General features: G+C 32.9%; 1 protein-coding gene across 7 annotated transcripts in view; it reads right to left on the reverse strand.

The window, feature by feature from the left end:
* STXBP4 (syntaxin binding protein 4) overlaps window positions 1-19765 on the reverse strand; it is a 237951-nt gene that overhangs the window by 164922 nt on the left and 53264 nt on the right. For all 7 annotated transcript variants that reach the window (XR_002781532.1, XM_011365019.2, XM_023533520.1 and 4 more), the window contains one exon: window positions 5036-5212. Coding sequence is in view for 6 of the 7 variants with exons in the window: in XM_011365019.2 (XP_011363321.1) it covers window positions 5036-5212 (177 nt within the window). In the remaining variant the exon portion in view is untranslated. The remainder of the gene's footprint in view (window positions 1-5035; window positions 5213-19765) is intronic.

Below are 19765 nucleotides of genomic sequence, written 5' to 3' on the forward strand. Positions count from 1 at the left end.
AGTTTGGGGTTTCATCAGGCACACATGGCAAACAGGAGAACTTTAATGGGTGAACTAGGAACAAACAAACTAACAAGGGTTTTGACTTTGGTTCTGGTGAGCGAGTTAAAAAAAATATCCCATAAATAACTGCTTACCACAAGCTTCCACTCATGCAGGATTAAGGTCAGGCTTTATATTGCTTGTGTGGTCTATAATTCATAAGTTGAAAATTTAGTTTAAATTGGTCCCAGGCTGGTAAAAGAAAATATATAACCTTCCCTGGAGGAGTATTTTCTAAACTCGAATCTCATGAAATTCTCATATTGTATCAAAAGAATATGTCCCCAAGAAATAAGCTACCATAAATGAAAATCAGCTGAAGAAAACAAATTATAGGGCTTGACCTATAAAAGACAAGAGATACTGGAGTGATCAGATAAAAGATATAAAGTAATATTTAATATGTTTTAAAAATTAAGAAGAAATTGAAAACATAATAAAGGGATAAGAAACTATCAAAATAGATCTGATGACATAAAAATTAATTTTAAAAATAAAAATGTAATAATTAAATTAGAAGCTCTATGGGTTTATTATCCAATTAAATACAGTTGAAAAGAGATTAGGTGAACTGGAAGACAGAGGAAAGGAAACTTCTCATAATAGAACAGAAAAATAAAAATACAAAATATTAAAGGAGGAAAAGAAGAAGGAAGTAATTAGAAGATCTAGCATACATTCAATCTGAATTACACCAGAGAGACTAGAAAGAATGAAAGAATAACAGGATAACAGCTTAGAAATGGCAAAGACATTTTCCCTCACATCAGAAACCTCAATGAATCTAAATAATTAAGTCAACGTATTACCTATCATAATCAAACTGCTGAATATCTTAAAATCATCTAGAAAGAAACAGCAGATGGCAAACAAATGACATATTGATGGCTATTGCAATCATGAAGTAAAAACAGTGAAAGAAATTAAATAAATGCCAACTCAACAATTTTAAATGCAGCAAAAATATATTTAAAGACCAAGAGTTCAATAAAGATGTTTTCAGACAAAGAAAAATGGAGAGAGTTTATTACCAATAGATCCTCCAATTCTAAAAGCTGTTACTTCAGGAAGAAAGGAAATAATTCTAACAAGAAGGTCTGAGATGCAAAAAAGAATGTTGAGTATAGAAAATGGTGAAAATGGTGGTCTATCTAAACAAAGGCTGACTGCACAAAATAAACTATAATAGCAATTTATGGTGTTAAAAGTCAAGAAAAAACTAAAATGCCAACAAAAATAGAACTTAAGTAGGAAGGATGACTGGATTTATGTTCTAAAATGCCTTTAGAAGAAGGAGAAAGCTAGTGATTAATTTTATAATTTAAGTTAAAATAGAATGTTAGTATTTCTAAGGTAATCATTAAAAATTAGAAAAAGAGTATGTAACTTCTAAACCATCAGAGGGAAATAAATGGAATGGGAAGGGGTAACACAGGAGAAATCTGTACCAATCCAAAAAAAAAAAAAAAAAGGCTAGAAATGAAAAACAACTAGAAAACATGAGACAAATAAAATGCACATATTAAGAGGGTGGAAATGAAGCCAAGTGCAGTAGCAAATAAAAGAATGTAACTGAAATAAAAGAATGTAAAAGAATGAAAAGAATGTTAGTAAGACAGGAGGATAATCTAATACATGTTGTTTACCACTGACATAATTACAATATAAGGACACTGAAAAATTGAAAGTAAAAGGATAGAAAAAATACATATGTAAATAGTAATCAAAGAAAGCCATTGTAACTATTTTAATGTCAATCACAAACAAGCATTAATGGGAAGATTTCTAGATTGAAGAATCATTTTTATAAAAGGATATTAATATAATTCCAAGTTTATATTCATCTAAAAGCATTACTTCAAAATACATAAAGAACATTAATCAAAATGGAGATTTTAACACACTTCCCTGACAAATTAATGACTAGAAACAAGTGAACCCCAAAATTAATAACTCGGGTTTAAGTGGTCTCTAATAAAACAATTATATTAAACAAGCACAGAATTCTTTTCAAGCTTACTTTGAACATTTGTAAATATTGGCCATGTAGTAAGCCATGAAACAACCACCAACAAATTTTGTTGTTATCCTACAGACTAGATTCTCTGGACACAAAGCAATTAACCCTTCTTTGCCTCAATAGTGTTTATAAATCAAGACTCAATCATAGATATGTACATTCTCCCCAAATTAAACTATATATTTAATGCATTTTCAATAAGAAGGCCAATATTTTTTTCTTTTGGTAGAATTTATAAACTTAGTCTAAAAACATATTAAAGATGAAAGTTCATGTAGACAACACACTTTTAAAGAGAAAGAACTTGAATGGTGATTAGATATCAAGACTTACTGTAAAATATATAGTAATCAATATAATGTTATTTGCATAGAAATATATATTAAAAAAAAATAAAAGAGAATAGAGAGCCCCCTAAAAAGATCCACACACATGAAATCTTGATATATGATAGAGCTGATTTTGCAGATCAATTAGGAAAGAAGAGTCTTTTGAATAAATGGTTCTAGTGTAGTTGGTTTTTCATTTAGAAGAAAGAATGAAATGAATCCCCATCTCATACAATGCCACAAAATCAGTGACAGAAGGACCGAAACTTTAAAACTTTTAGAGGCAAATATGAAGTAATATCTTTATATCTTTGGGATTGTAACAACTTTTAAAAAGATACATGAGGGAGAAATTGATAAGTTTGATTGCATGAAAATTAAGAGCACCTGCTCATTTCCCCATAGAGTGAAAAAGCAAGCCATAAATTCAGAAGATTTTTATGACATATAATATATTATAGGTTTAGTAACCAGAACATATAATCACTACATATCAATATTAAAAAGACAATCCAATGGAAAAATGGCTAAAGGATATGAAGAGTCATTTCACATAGAAACACAAATGCCTAATAAATATAAAAATATATGCTCCAGTGGCTCTCTGGGCCCGAGGGCAAAGCCCTGATTTACAGTGTATAGGATTTTTTTTCCAGCTGCCAACCTGATGTCAATAAATACACAGTTGGGAAGAGATGTACATCATCAGCTCTCCTGAGCCAGTGCCATGATTCCAGCATTAATAATCAGGGAAATTCAAATTAAACCACAATGAGATATACTTATCGCACCTGACATACTGATAAAAATTAAAAGTTAAGGAAAACAAAGTGTCAGCAAGGATGTGGAGTAAATAGTAATTCTCATTCACTACTGATGGCAGTAAAAATTGGTTTAGAAACTTTCAAACACAACTGAGCATTACCCAGTAAAGTTGATCATTTACAGTCGTCATTCAATCTAGTAATTCCACTCCAAGATACGAACCAAAGAGAAACTGTTACACATGTAGAGCAACATTGTTTATAATAGAAGAAAACAAAAACAATTGAATTGTCCATCAAATACAGAATGGATAAATATACTGTATTATTATATCTATTCAATGGCGTACAAAAATGGCAATGAAGACATAAACTAGCTATAAACTTTAGCTGAATCACAAAAACAAAATGTTGAGTGAAAAAAGGAAGTCAGAATAATATATATAGTATACAGGCAAAACAAAATAACATATTGTTAAGGGATATATATACTTGGTCGTAAAATTATCAAAAAATCATTAACACGAAACCCAAGAAAGTAACCCCAAGTAACCCAAGTGGTTACTCTGAGGGCAAGAGAGGAGGTTATAATTGTAGAGGGACATGGTGGATCTTCAAAAGTATTGGTAATGTTTTATTTCTTAAGCTTGAGATGAATAAAAGAAAAAGCAAACAAAGTAAATGAGTAAATAAACAGTTTATACAAGGAGAAATTATAATGAAAAATAAAAAGATTGTTCCAAAAGGAATCTGTGTCTTAAAAATAAATATTTGAATATCAATCCTGTAATGTCTTGACCAATGTCTCTTCAAGCATTCTCAAATAATTAAAAAAAAAGTTTCCTTCTCCTTCTCCACTGAGTTTGGAAAATGTTAAAATGTCCATGTCTAACATATTTTCTTTTTTAAAAAACAGATTGTTTTTAGAGAAAGGTTAATGGCTTATCTTAGAGTCCTAAGAGAAATGGCATGAGACCCTGTTGTGCTAAAAAATAAATAGGGAGAGAGAGAGAGAGAGAAAGAGAGAGAACATCTCAATTAATTTAATTACCAGACAACTTAGGACAAAAATGTTTCTCAGTAGGAGCTGGAAGAGAGAACTGCAAATAACCTATGTTTTAAAAAAATTCGATAAATTCATGTTAACTCCTTGAACATAATTTTTTAAAGTATTTTTAAAGACTGATTTTTTCCTTCCAAAAGTAACTACAGTTATAAAAAAAATAAATAATCTCTACGCAGTTATAAAATATCTATTTCAATTTATTTAATTTTTTATCTTACTGCAGTGAGTAAAAATGTATACATCTATTAGTTTGTGAATACCATTCAATGAATACAGTGTGCATTACATAAAAAACAAAATCCCATGAGAAAGTTCTTGCCTTCCAAAAAGTATTCAAAATTTTGCTATTGAAATTAGAGCCTACTAAAATCAAACTCAGTTTCTTTCTATTAATTATTTTGTGCTTTGGGCAAAAATTATTTAACTTTCATACTTCCTTGACTGTTTTAATCAAAGAGCAAATTCCATCCCTAGACTCTCCTCCTTCCAAATTAGCAAGTTGAGAAACAAAAGGAAAAAAAAAAAACAATGCAATCTATTAAATAGCTCCACAATTTATTGCCTGAACAGTACAGCGTTGACCGACGGCCCAAACAAATTTGGAGTGCATGCTTTTCCCTCCTGAAGACATCTGAATAAAGAGAAGCTCACAACCCTCACATTACCTCCATCATGACACATCATCCTATCATTGAATAATAGAAGACAAACACTGACCTAGTTTAGAAGAGCAGATGAAAAGAAAATGAAAACAGGATACATGACAACGGCAAGGAAACCATGGAAACTAGAAGAGGGGACTGTTTTTGCTTACTTTATTTTGGTCAGAATAATCAGCAAGCTGAGCCTTTAGCTCTGTAATCTCAGCCTCTAACAGACGGATCACTTCTTCATAGTCCATTTCCATTCCACGCGCCTGTCTCTGTGCAGCTTCGGCAAGATGAATCCGACTTCGCAGGGCTCTTGTTTCTTCAGCTACAGCTTTGGCTTCCTAAAGATTTCAAAATTGATGTCATTGAAAGAAAAAAAAAAACATGTAAAAATAGTTTAGTGGTTTAAACAAAATATTTTCCTCCCTCTTGAAGTTGTAATTCTAAAACTTAATACACAAATGTCCCTCACATCTCATTTTAAAAATTAATATTCATTTTATTTTATTATATAGAGTTGCCGCCTGCTCTAACTTGTCCTTTGTTAATTTATTAGATAATTTTCAGTATGGAATCTCCAACTTCACACACCTAGCATAACATTTTGAAAATAAGAGAAGTAAAAGAGAACTGAAAATGGAAAATAAGAATAATTGGTTCAAAAGATGAAAAGAGTAGGTTTCTACAAAACTCAACTACTTAGTGGTAAGGCTCATGTTCTAAGGGGGCTCTTGAAGCTTCATCAGATACTGCTGAGAGATTTATGGTGTTGTGGGGCTTCTCCGGGGTCCAAGCCCCAGGAGCCAAAGCTTACTCATAGAGGTTAGCCTAATTGCTACTTCTCCTTTTTGATTTAAGCCAAAAGGTAGAATTCAGCAGCAAGATATATAACTATTTCTATAGGGTGAAATGCTCACAAGACCTTTATTAAACACATGTTATGTCTCGTGTGATTTATGGGTCTCCTCTCATTTAACTTTCAGAACAACACTGAGAGAAAGGAATTATTAAAAATCATTTTATACATAATCAAACAGTGGCTCAGGGAGGTTACATTAGCAGTCCAAGGACACAGTGATTCCAGAATTTAAACCTAGGTCTGCCTGACTTCAACCTTAATGCTCTTTTCATTATTTTACTTTGCCACAAGATGACAAAAACAAAAAATGAAAACAAACAAAACTACACATTAGCTACATTCTCCACCTTAGGAAGGTGATGGGGCAGCCAACCACTTGCTCTCTCAAAATGTGCCTCGGCGCTGGGTCAATGACAGTTCCCCCAGGACACCAATATAATTTAACATGGGAGTTATTATATTGTAAACCATTTCTTTTGCTTGATGCAGAAATCTCTTTTCTCTGCAATGGAACTTTCTAGCCAATTGCCATGGCTAGTATTCAACAACGGCTATTTTAATTTTCTTGGAGCTATCACAGGACACTTGATTTTGTACAAGCCTAAACACAACTGAAGTGAAGGGAGGGTTGCAAATATGGACACATTTTTAAGAATCAAATTTTAATTCATGCATTCAATCCTATTAAGTATTTATTTTGTTTCAGGTTCTGGTTTAAGTACTAAAGATAGAGCACTGAACAAAATAGACAAAAAAATCCTCCCTCCTGTCCCCTAGAATTTACACTTGAGTCTAGTAAAGTAGAGATTATCAGTAAAGATCTCATTGAGAAATACATTTGATTAGAGACTTGCAGGAGGGATGGAGCCATGCATATTTCTTAAGAAGAATTCTGGGCAGAGGGAAGAGCTTGTGCAAAGGCCCTGAGACAGGACTGTGCCCTGCATCTTCAGAGAACAGTAAGGAAGCCAGTGGCAGAAGCAGAGAGGAGACAGGAAGAAGGGAGTAGTCGGATGAGTGCAGAGTGGTAAGAGGAGCAAGGGCGAGGATGGGGTTGGGGTGGAGTGACAGGTCTTAAGGAGCTTTGTAGACTGTTTTAAGGACTTTGGTTTTACTCAAGGTGGCATGGGAAGGGATTGGAGGGTTTTGAGCAGAGAATTGATATGATCTAACATATTAGGTAACATATATATGTATATATTACTTTTCTTTCTGTGTTGAGAGTAGAAAATAGTGGGTGGGCAAGGATGGAGCAGGGAGAAGAGGAAGGGGACAGACTAAAAGTAATTGTGGCTTAGACAAGGGTGACAGTGGCAGAGATAATGTGAAGTGGTTAGATTCTAAATGTAGTTTGAAAGTCAAGCTAACAGACAGTTCAACATCATTAACAACCTTTCCCTAGCAGTTACTGCATCCAGACAATCATGTTATATGCTAAAAAATACAACGGGGATAAAAGATCCCTTCCTTTTTCTGGCTCAGCTTAGAACATTAGGTATGACTTAGGTAAGTGGAGGAAGAGAGTAGGGCATGTTGGACAAAATGAACAATGTGAACAAAGGAAGAGAGGGTTTATATCGGGGGAAGTCTTGAAGCCTTCTGAGCAGAAATTGATAATGAGAACATGGTCCTTTAAAAAGCTAAATCTAGCAGCAGGGTGCAAGACAGAAAGATGTGGCCAACCAACTGCCTACTACACCTTGATTAAAAGAACTTTATCTCCTTATTTTTTTAACGTAATTGTCTTGTAATAAAAGGATACTTTTAGAAAAAAATGTCTGGGGAAATAAAATGACATTTACTTGGCCGCATTAGTCACATCAGTCAGTTCAGCGCAGGTGATCAAGAGCCACCAGCGCCGCAGCTGGATCAACGTTCACTTCAGACTGTTGCTGTGCACACAAAAGTAATGGCTTAAGATGTGCTGGCACTACCCTGAGTGTTTCACATTGGTCAACTCGGTTAATCTGCATACTGCCGTGTGAGGTTTGTCTATTATTATCTTCACTTGAAAGGTAGGAAAATGAAGCAGAGAAATTTGAAGTAACTTGCTCAGAATCACAAATCTAGTAAGTGGCTGAGCTAGGATTTGAACCCAGAAAGTCTAGTTACAAAGTTCATGCTCTTGGCTGCTATGCCATACTACCTCTCCAAGTATAGACATTGCTTAAAAAAAAAAAAAAAAAATTACTCATACATGACAATATCGCCAGTTACTAACCCTACATGAGCTTAGGATGTGGCCATTACAATTTACTCAAAAACATTTGGGGCAGCTACATCATTCTCTATTTTCCATTCAATCAAGCTAGAAAAAAAATATTGTCACTGAAGAGAAAGGGGAGGGGCAGAGAATTCTCCATAGCTGCAATGAAGAATAACAAATTTGATGATTTGTCTCCTTCACACTCACTTCATGCAGCTTTTATTCCTCTATAAAAACAGCACTTTTATTTTTGTTCAAAGAATGCTAGTTAATTAAATGAAGAATCTGGATGGAATTTAAATAGCCACTATAGTGCACTGATGGTAATACAGTGTGAAATGCGGTTGGGTGGTAAAAGATGCAGAGGTTTTGATGCTGAATAAATTCATGCTATTTCTTTTGTAAATGTATAACTGTCAGGTTGGTAGATGTGACCCCTTAGCAAAGTTCTAGCCCAATTCTCACTGAATGGATGTTTAAAAGATTAGTGCATTGAAATGATGACTCTTAGAGGAAGAAGTAAAGAAAAGATAGCCAGCAGTGTTCTGTATTTAGCAAGATACAGGATAGCATAAATCCATTTTTTATTTTCCTCCCAGGCTATCTTCTAATAAATAACTAACTGTAAAGCCTCCTATGTCAGTAACAATTGACTCAGAATTCTCTCAGTCACCTGACCATGAGCCTGATACCACATCAGGGTAAAAACTGCAGTCAGTTCACTGATTTACTTTGTATTAGGTAAAGATTAATTCAGTTTAGAAACTTAGAAAATAAAAGGGAAACTAAGATATAATAGTGAATCATAAAAACCTATATAAGTATGCTTTTTAATACTAAGCACTATGAGAAATATACTAAAAGGGACTTGAATTATAATATCAAATCTCTTGACTTTTTTTTTTTTTTTTTTGGTGATACTGAAGAAATGCCTTCAATTCATACTGTCCCATTGTAAAATGAGGATTTTCTACCTCACAATTTTACGATGAATCTTCAAGGGGAAATCAGACCAAATTCTTCTCTGAAAATATAATTCAAACTAATGAAAATCTTTGTAGGCTAAAAATACTTTAAACTTAGCTATGGGATTGTATTGAGACAAAGGGCATTATAAACATACACAAAGGGCACTGTAAGTTCAGATAAAAGACAATGTGGTGTGTGTTTTTCCATACGCAGCACTTTTTCCCCATGAGGCAACATGATATAGAATAAAAAAACGTGAGCGTTGGATGAGCTGTACCTAAATCAGAATCATAGATCTGGCTGTGTAGTTCTCTAAGACCTTGTTCATTTGTATAATGAGAAATAATACTTACTTTATAGGACCAAAACAACTCACAAGAGAGTTAAAGAAACTACTATCGTACTTGATACAGCTTTTTCCCATTTCTCTTTACTGCTTTTGAAAAATATATGTAATCGCCTAGATTAGATAATTTATTAAGGGCTTTCCTGAGGCACTCAGTAATATTGGTTATTGAAACCAATATTAGAGTTGTTTGGAAATGGCATGTACATGTCTTTTTTAATATTAGCGACAATCATGTAAAGCCTTTTTTTCTCTGGTTATGAGTCGTAATGGCTCCCTAAAATAGAAGGAAAAAGCACTAACAGCAGTTGCACATCTGTAATGAGGCTGGTACATCCACATCACTAGCCTTAGAAGTTCTGTAATTTTTAAGCTAATCAGTAAATCTTTCAAAATGTCAATGGCTGACAGGAGAAAAAGGAGACTGCAAAGAGATATATGTTTTAGTGTAATATAACTTATGCCACCAAACCCAAAAGAATGCTTCTTATCAGCTTCCTACATTCACTCATTGGAAAACCTTTCTTGGTCTACGTCCCATCACAGCTGTGAAAAAGATTAAGGGTTATTACAGGAAGAGAGCTGTTGAAGGAAAAGTTGAAAAGTAAGTTATATCTAGTTTCCTTAACTTATGTATCAATTTAGTAAAATATGTATAATATTCTTCTCAATGGATGATCTCAAAGTAATTTGCAGATATTCATAAACGAATCTAAATCTTCTATCTCAAGCATGGACACACCTGGGGGAGAAAATTAATCCACAGAACTTTATATATGCCTCTGATATGTGCTCCCTCCTTTTACTTTCCTTACTTCTCCATGTTTACATCTAGCCCACTAGTCTTCCTCTTACCAACTAGTTATTAAGCATTGTGAAGTCTTTATTTATGATATATTTGCAGCCACTCCTTAATTTCCATTCTTATCCCAACATTACTGATTCATGTTATCGGCTCACACAAAGGTACTTAAAAATTTCCAGATCAAACTCTCCTACCTACAAGATGCTTCTGAGCACATTACTCCTTTCACTAGTTATATATACCTTTCCCCTTTTTACTTTATTCAATTTTCGTCCATTCTTCAAAATTTACTTCAGTTTTTACCGTCTCTAATCTTTGCAGACCACTTCTGCTTATAATTATTTTCCTCTCTTTTAATATTTTATATCTGTTGTTTGTAATTAATCACATGCTACTTAGTATTTCATACTGCTATTTTGAACTGTCATCAAAATATTAAATATATTACTACCTAACTTTCTAAAGTCAAAAGGTACTAACTGCCCAAATTAGAACATGTTTCTGAGAATTAAAACCCCACCTAATATGAACAGGTGCGCCACTTAACATAAATATGAGATATAACTGAGTTGAGAAACAGTGAAAATGACTATTTTGTCTTTCACAGACTATAGTAATTGCCCTAAAGAACTTAATTAGCTAAGAAGCTTTCATAAGAAAGTTCTTATTATGAAAAGGTTTCAACTTAATGGACATATTAATAGAACTATATATATTTCATGTAAATGATTATAATAACAACGATAAACCATGCTTAGAAAAACAACACATAATAAAAAGGAAATTATTTCATTAAACTCCCTTTATATATAAATTAAACAAATATCCTTTTATAGTATTTATCAAGCAAGTCAAGTAAGATTATATCAAAACCAAGTGAAATGAAGAACATATCAAGGTTGAAAAAAGACAATTATACTTTATTGAGTTTGACAATTTTGTTTCTTGGTTTTTCATTAAATAGATTTAAAAATTTAGAGATTTAAAAATTATGCATACTAGTTTATATCTCCCTAAAAATTATATTTTTTCATAAGTTTACATAGTAGTACATGCTTTCAAGGACTATATAATCTTGAAGGTCCTTTCCAACTCCATCCATATCCCTGATTCTATGATTTAGGTGGTGACACTTCTTTGTAATGTGTGTAAAAATGATAGATATTTGAAATCCAAGAAACAAAGATTTTCTTTAGTTTGTATGAAAAAGCAAAATCCTAATTGTGCAAAGGAAGATTTGGTTAAGGTTTCTGGAGGAAAAGCAGGTCAATCAAATTATAATTAGCTCTAATTAACCCTCCCAAGAGCTGTCAGCTTCTTCACCTGCAGCTGCCTCATTCTCCAAAAGGTGCAAAATTGAGTTCTGACTCTGAATATCAAGGAAAATCAAAGAAACTATTTTTCCCCCCAAAGAAACTATTTTCAATCTGTTTATAAACAGAATTCCCTACTCAAAGACAAGCATACATGTACAACTACCTGATAAATTTTACATGTTAACCTATTCGCAATATAAATATTAATTAGTTAAAACTTTGCTTTGATAATATATTTAACCCTGAACAAGTATTTTCTGGTTTAGTGAAGGTTGACATAAAAGAAAAAACTATTTTCCTGCTTCTCTAATTCTGGTTACAAATGTACCAAAAGGGACCAATTCCCATATTAGAAATTTCTTCTCATAATCAGAGTTAAAACTCTGTTCATCAAAATCTAATAGAGCTCAAAGGCTACTTTTTCACCTATGAAACATTTAGAAATCATCTAAAGTTTGGGGTTTAAGGGAGATCTCGCTTCAAAACAGAAATATATTCCTTCCAAATTAACCTTTAGAGGTTTAATCCAATCAGAATCCAAATCGTATCGAATTTTGTTTGTTTTGGAAAAACTTGACCAAGAGTTCTAAATTTGAATAATAGATTCTTAAGTTGATTTGGAAGCAAATAATCAGTGAGAACTAGTAAGCGAATTTTTAAAAACAACAATAACAACGAGAAAGAAAAAGAAAGAAAAGAAAGAAAAGAAGGAAGGAAGACAAGAAAGAAAGAAGGGAGGAGGGACATGGCCCAAGGATTTAAGGCATTTAAATCTACACTTAAGGCATTTAAAGCTACTATAGTTGGTACTGGACAAAGAAGAGTTAGATAAAACATTGATCCACTCAATAAATATTTATTGACAAAATAATTAGAAAGATCAGATGCCCCAAACATACCGTAGATTGTATAAGAATTTAATCTATGATAATGGAGATACCATAAAACAGTAAGTGATTGCAAAAAACAAACTATTTGGAAAAAAAATTGTATAGACCTTCATCTCATACCGGTATCAAGCGAAATAATTTCAGACATTGGAGGAAAACTAGGTAAATATGTATCTGAAATCTAGCTAAGAACAAACTTTTAAAAAGTTTTTAAAAAGGAGAATTCACAAAGAAAAAGGTAGATTTAACAACACAAAAACACCTGTGTTTAAAAACTGAAAAAATTATAAAGGCAATATGCATACAGGTGAAAATATTTGTGACAGTTTTGGTAGAAATAGGGTTAATAACTACAGTGTAAAGAGATCTTATAAAATGATGTGGGGAAAAGGGGGAAACAGTCATTAATTAAGAATACAAGAGAAGTGAAGAAGAAAAAGCAGGAGTGGTAAGGCCATACAGATAACAAGGGGCACACAGTCAGGGATGGCAGAAAGTCGCTAGCAATCAGAGCAGGAAATCAGCTGCCTTCAATACTGAAGAATTGTGATGAAGTTCACAATTTAATTTGAAACCCATGGTCATAGACAATCTTTGGTAAGTAAATGGATGACAATGAATCAAAGTATAATAGTTTCAAATAGAGTGATTTATTTATGTAGGGTTAGGTGTGACTAGAAAAGTCTTGTTTTTCATTCTAAAATAGTTTGTTAATAAATCATTTAATACAATGTCATGAGTCCCATATTGAAGTAAGTATACCAAAGTGTTTCTCACATAGTAAACTGCCAAGATAAGAGTTTTATAGTATCAACTGCCTTATCACTACTTCCTCCTTGGGTAAAATTTACTAGTTTGTCAGCCAAATTAATATATTGCTCTAACACAGAGATGTTTAAATTACACCCTTGAAAGGTACTCTCTTAGCAACTTACTGATGGAATTTTAGAGATTTATATTTATTTGTTTTTAGTTAAATAAGAAAAATTACAGGGAGTAATGCCTACTTTGGAATACAAACATGCCTGTGACAACTCACCAGCTATAAGGCACCTATTCTGAAATGCTTTGTACAAAGTCATGGTTTCGCTCTATTTTTCATTTTTTTCTTACTAAATTGAGAGCTTCTTGTAGATGGTATGTCTAGCTTTCACAGTGCATCCATACAAAATAAGCATTAAATAAATGTTTCTTCATTTCCCTTGCCAAGTCTCCCTTATAAGTTACTACAGGCACATGTGAAACAACTGATGAAGGAATGCTGAATGTAGTCCCTGAACAGCCAGAAAATAAGTGGCTCATGGTATGCAATCCGCAACCCTAACATCAGTTCTAACTAAGCCAACCAACTACAGAAAATACTGTAATCAAATGAACTACAAGATTTCTGTGAAGAATAAGATCATTTGCCTTCCAAAATCCTCCAACACTAAAAATTCTGTGATTCCAATTAATCTAACACAATTACCTAAGTTCAGTAGTATGAATAGGATAATAAAATTTCTCTCAGCCTTCTTAAAATGCTAAAGACTTTTCTATATTAAAAAGAAGCAACTACTTGGGAATGGGGATTCTGAAATAGATGTTCGTGTTTGTCAGTGCTTGCTTAGAATGCTACATTCACCTCCACTCAGTCACTAGATGTGGCGAGTGTCTGTGCAAGCAGGCATGCCAACTGGCTGTCCGCGTGTTCCTTTCCTAAGCAAACTGTCTTTTACTTAAGCAGTGTCTTGGGCAAAGTCTAATGTTAAAGAATGCACTGATCATTTTTTGATTCACACAAAAAGAATTAATGTTGAAAAATAAGCCCAACCAAGTTTGCTTAAATAGGTTTTTCCACTCAGATTGCTGCCTAGCATTATAAGAGCTTTATAATTTCTTTTCTCAAAGAGGCTTTTTTTTCCTTTTAAAAAATAATTTGAAGATTATTGCAGATTAAATACAGTTGCAAGAAATAACAGAGAGGTTCTTCTCTGTACTCCGCTCAGTCTCCTCCAATGGTTAAATCTTGCATTACTATAGTAGACTATCACAACCAGGAAACTTCATTGATACAATCCGCCAACTTTAATCATATTTCACCAGTTTTATATGCACTCAGCAGTAAAAAAGAACAACCTATGGATATACGCAACAGCCTGGATGGGTCCCAAGAAAATTATGTCGAGTGAAAAAAACCAATCTCCAAAAGTGACATGCTATATGATAACATTTATACACCATTCTTGAAAAGACAAAATTATAGAGATAGAAAACAGATTAGTGGTTGCCAGGTGTTAGGGAAGGAGTAGGGGGTTGGTATAAGGAAGAGGCTGTGGCTATAAAAGAATATCATGAGGGATCTTTGTAAAGACGGTTTTTAATAGAAAATAAAAGTTGATATTGTGAGGTCACAGGTAACCATCTGAAACGGAAACACAGGAACACTTTACTATAGCACCCTTTTAGAACAGAAAAGACAGATAAATCAAATAGATGTATTTTTCTTCTTTTTGCCTCTAAAAATTAGATTGGAATCTTAGAATATTTACTGGTGCTATACTGAAATATAGAGTTTGGACTGCTAAAGACAAATAAAAGGGGCATGGGAACTCATATCAATTCTAAAAACTAGAGACTTTACTATATCTTTAATAAATGCACAAAGAAAAACAATCTCTGAAGGTGTAAAAATGTGAGTACTTCTTTAGTAATCATATATTGTTGTTCCTTTTAGAGAGAGTATATTTCTTCTGTCCTTAAAGTTTCCTTTATTGTTTAATGCATAAGCCAAGACGGCTCACATGCCAGCTGCATCAGCTGTAACTAAGTCCATGTTCAACCGCACCAGACTACAGAGAATCGTGTGCTAATTTGACCTTACATTTCTGCCTCAAGACTTCATGCCTTCCTCAAGCATTCAACCCAACCTTCGCACAGGTGAGGCCAAGTACAACTGGACTCATCTGAACCTAAAGAAATTGCCAAATAAACAGTTTCCCATGTTTCCTTAGGGCAAAGACTGGTTCAGACAAGCTAACTATTTCTGCTTTGGGCTGCTCACCAATTCATCGCTGCCTTAGGTCATAACACTATGCTGAAAGAAACTTTAAAAACAACTTAAGTGTGAGAGCAGGTTTTAGAAAGTTGTTGATCAAAGGAAGTTGTGAGAAGATGGCCCATGCCTGTTAAAAGTTGTTAGAACTTGAAGAAAAAATAATAAGTGTAATCTCATAGGAAATTGTGCTTATTATTTTAAACAGTAAAGTTGGATTATTCTCATCAAAAATACTTAGATTTTAGAGAACAGTACAGCCAATTTTTTACAAACAGTAAAGTATTCTGGTAGCCATACTCGGTTGAAAAAAGTAATGTACCTTATACCTCTGGTGAAAAAAGATCCCGTAATAACTTATTATTTCATTTTATATTTATTTCTTTCCTCCTTCTCCTTTCCTTTTTCCAATTCTCCGTTTCTCCCTCCCTTTTTCTTCTTCATTGCTTCCTTTTGGGTCACTACACTAAATAAAGGTAAATTAATTTCCATAATTTAAAGTAGCTAATGTACTTTCAAAAAGGGAGATTATTCTGTTTTTAGGATTGGGTCACGGTCTCAAAATAATTCAATTAAAAGTTTATAAGTTAATGAACAAAGGATATCAAATTGTGTTCTCTTCTCTTTTTGGAAGCAACTGGTAACCATCATTGTAAAATAAATTAAAAATCGATATAGTAGTGTTTAATAATTAGGATACCTATGTATTTAAAGGATTTATATGGTGTAATTATTAGTATTATACTACTTCATGTCAAGATCTTCAAAAAGATACCAAAAAAGAGGGAAGAAACTGCCAAATTTCATACAACTCAAGTTTTCAGTTTAAAAATTTTTTAAGAGAATTATATGCACTTACTCTCTACTTGTAATTTTTAAAGACTCTTTTGCTAATTGTAAAAAAGATATTAATCCTTGAGAAAATGGAAAGGTAGTTATTTTCACTAAAGGATAGGAACACTTTCATTAACAGTAAGTCCATAACACTGAAATAATGACATTGTACATACACCGAAGAAGCTGATGGTATGCATGCTCAATATGCTAACAAAGAAAGGAGAGCATTAGGGTTGATTTTGGGTAGTATATTTTTTATGTCAAGTGTGTGTTTCTGAAATGAATAGTTATATTAGTATGCATGCACGTGGGTTTGTAAACACAGATATATATATATATATATATATATTTTAAAATTATTTTTGTTAAAATTAGAAAATATACATTAAACAATACCATGAATTAAAACATCTTTACTTTCAGTTGCATTTCTCCTATTTTACTAATTACATCATTACAGCCCCTCAATCACCAATTACAAAGCTTCCAGTGCTCTCTGATTATTACTGCACATTCAATCACTGTTAAGTCTGGTTGACTTTATCCTCATATTATCTTTCACACTGACTCTTTGGTATATTTGGTATAATTCCATTGTCACTATTCTTTTAAATCCTCCATTGCCTATTATTTGGACAAGTGTTTCTCAAATGTTAAAGTGCATATAAATCATCCAAGGACTTGTTAAATACAGATTCTGATTCAGTATGTCTGGGCAAGACCTGAGAATCTGCATTCCTAACTAAGTGTTGCTGACACTGCTAGTCCTAAACCATTCTTTGAATAGCAAGGAAGTAGAGTTCTAGGTCTGCATTGTCCAATGTGGTAGCCACTAGCTCTATGTGGCTATTGAGTGCTTAGAATATTGTTAGTCGACTAAAAAATTAAGGTTTTAATTTTAATTTTAATTAGTTTGCATTCAAATTAAAAAAAACATTAGAAGTATAAAATATTTTTCCATCACACACAACTTTATTGTTTTGGTATAATTAGATTTCACTTTTATCACTGTATCATTTAAGATATTATTGTTGAATTGTCATGTCTGTGCCAGGCATGTGGGCATCTGAGTACACATAAACACATAACTGGTCTGGTTACTGTTAGTGAATTAATTTTAAAAAATCTTACAATTTTCTACCATAAATCAGTACATAGATTTTAATCACTGATAGTGTTACATAAATTAGCTACAAAACTTAAACATTTTTGAAGAATGCTTAGCTAATATTGATAAATTTAGAATTGTTTTCAATATATGCAGTACTCCTTTGATGTTAATAATGTTGAAAAGATGTGGTTTTGAAATGATTTTGCCTCACTCTTCTAAAAACATGAAAGTTTTGTTAATATGGATGTAAATATTAAAAGAAAAAGATCTTTGGTATTCATTTCAGTTACTGGAAACTTTTAAACTATATTTAGAACATCCGTGCATATGAATTTACCTTTTCAACAGGAAATGCTGTTAAATCTAAACACAGATCCAGTATTTCCAGTGGAAATTTAGTGTATAAATTAATGTGCTGTAAGTATAAAATAATACTGACTTCAAAGATACAGTATAAAAAATATAAAACTATCTCATTAATTTTTAATATTATTGCATGTCAAAATGATATTTTAAATATATTAGATTAAAACAAAATATATTTTAAAAAATTTTACCTGTTTCTTTTTACTCTTTCTAAAATGTGGTTACTAGAGTATTAACGATAGACAGGTGACTTTCCTTATATTTCTCATTGGACACTGCTGGTCTAAACTATTACGAAAGCTTCTTTTCTCTTCTTCAGATACTTCTCAAACTGCTGTTAATTAATCTTTTTAAAGCATAGATACTCTTCATTTTACCCTTCAAGCACTCATCAAATATTTACTGAGTAACTACTTTGTATCAGTTATTGTTCTAAGATAAATCAGACAACAAATCAAAGATAGCTGAAGCTCACCTCCTAGTTGGGGGATATACATAAAGGGCAAAAACATAACTACTATATAATATGTAAGGAAGCAATCAATAATACAAAAACCTCACACAGCGAGAGTTGGAGTGTTAGTGGGTATTGATACAGAGAGGTCAGAGGGGCTGGAGCACTACTAGGGAAGGAGACAAAGAAGAGTGGTAAGAGATGAAGTTATTGCTGTAATAGGAGAGTGGGGCTGGAGCATAGTATGGCAGATCAAGCTGGCTTTCATAGGCTTTGACCTGTACTTGTAGGCTTCTACTTTTAAGATTTTGGGTTTTACTCTGAGTGAGATGGAAAGTCCTGGAAAGTTTTATGTTCTAAAAGGATATTTCTGGCTGCTGTATTCAGATTAGACTTTGGGGTAAAAGCAACGTGATCTAGTCGGAAGCTGTAATTGAAACACAGGCAGGAGATGATGACGGCTACACCAGTGATAGAAGGGGTGAGAAGTGGTAAGATTCTGCAATTTTTCAAAAGTAGAGCTAAGTTAGACGAGAAGTGTGAAGGAAAGAAAAGGATCAGATTATGGAGTAAGTTAATAATTTTTCGTCCCTTGTCAAGTATCTTCAATAGCTGCTCACTCTCTAAAACCTTACGTTGATATCCAAGCACCTACATGCTTTGCCCCAACATACCCCGCCATATGTCATTTACTAACACTGTCATATGTCCAAGATTTCCTGGTATTCCTGGACCTTTAATAATGATGACAAAAGAATACAAATAAAAACTACTATTTTTAGGAACCTACTGTATTTCTGAGTTTCAGGCTCTTAAACTCTCAAGTTCTACAAACAAATTACAAGACCAATATCACATTTCTGAGAAAAAGAAACAAACATATTAACAAATAATAGTAAAGCCAGCAACAAAGAAAGCCTATTTTGACTCTAAAGACAAGACTTTTCCTTTCATACAATGATTTTTATGCTGTATCTTTGCCTGGAATGCTCTCCCCTTTCTATGCCTGGTCCAGTCCATGTGTCACATTCTCTATAAAAGTATCCTTATCCCTCAGCCAAAATTAGATTTTCTTCCCCTAAAGCAAATGGTCAAAACGAATAATTTCTTCCTCTTTCTCAGTATTAATATTTCTTCTTCTATTATTTATAATAATGATCATAATAGTTAATATTTGTTGAGTGCTTACTATGAGTCATAAACATTTATAATATTCATATGACCTTAATACTTCTTATACTCTTGTGATAGATTCTATTATTAAACTCATTTTACAGGTGAGGAGACTGAGGCTTAGAGAGGTGAATTCGTTTGCCCAAGGTCCAAAGCAAGCAAGAGGGAGGGTCAGGGTATAAACCCACATGGTCTAACCGAAAGCTCATTATTTACTATGCTACTCCTTATGCCAAGTCACCTTTCATCATATAAGATTCTTCCTCCTGTTTTCTGTTTGCTTTTTTGTTTGTTTGTTTGTTTGTTTTTACCTATGTCCCATCTTTTCCAACTGAATTGTATTAAGTTCTGATACAGATTAGTCTTAGATTATTTATTCATGCAGACTTGACCTTCCTTAAAAACAGAAACTAATCCAGAGAAATAAATACAGGAGGGCCTCCTGTGGAAAAAGTAGGTATTGCTTGAAAAAGAAAACAAAACGGCCATTTGTCCTTATATTTGTATCTTAATCAGCCTGTAACGTAA

Source organism: Pteropus vampyrus, unplaced genomic scaffold, assembly GCF_000151845.1.
Source record: "Pteropus vampyrus isolate Shadow unplaced genomic scaffold, Pvam_2.0 Scaffold104, whole genome shotgun sequence".
NCBI lineage: Eukaryota > Metazoa > Chordata > Mammalia > Chiroptera > Pteropodidae > Pteropus > Pteropus vampyrus.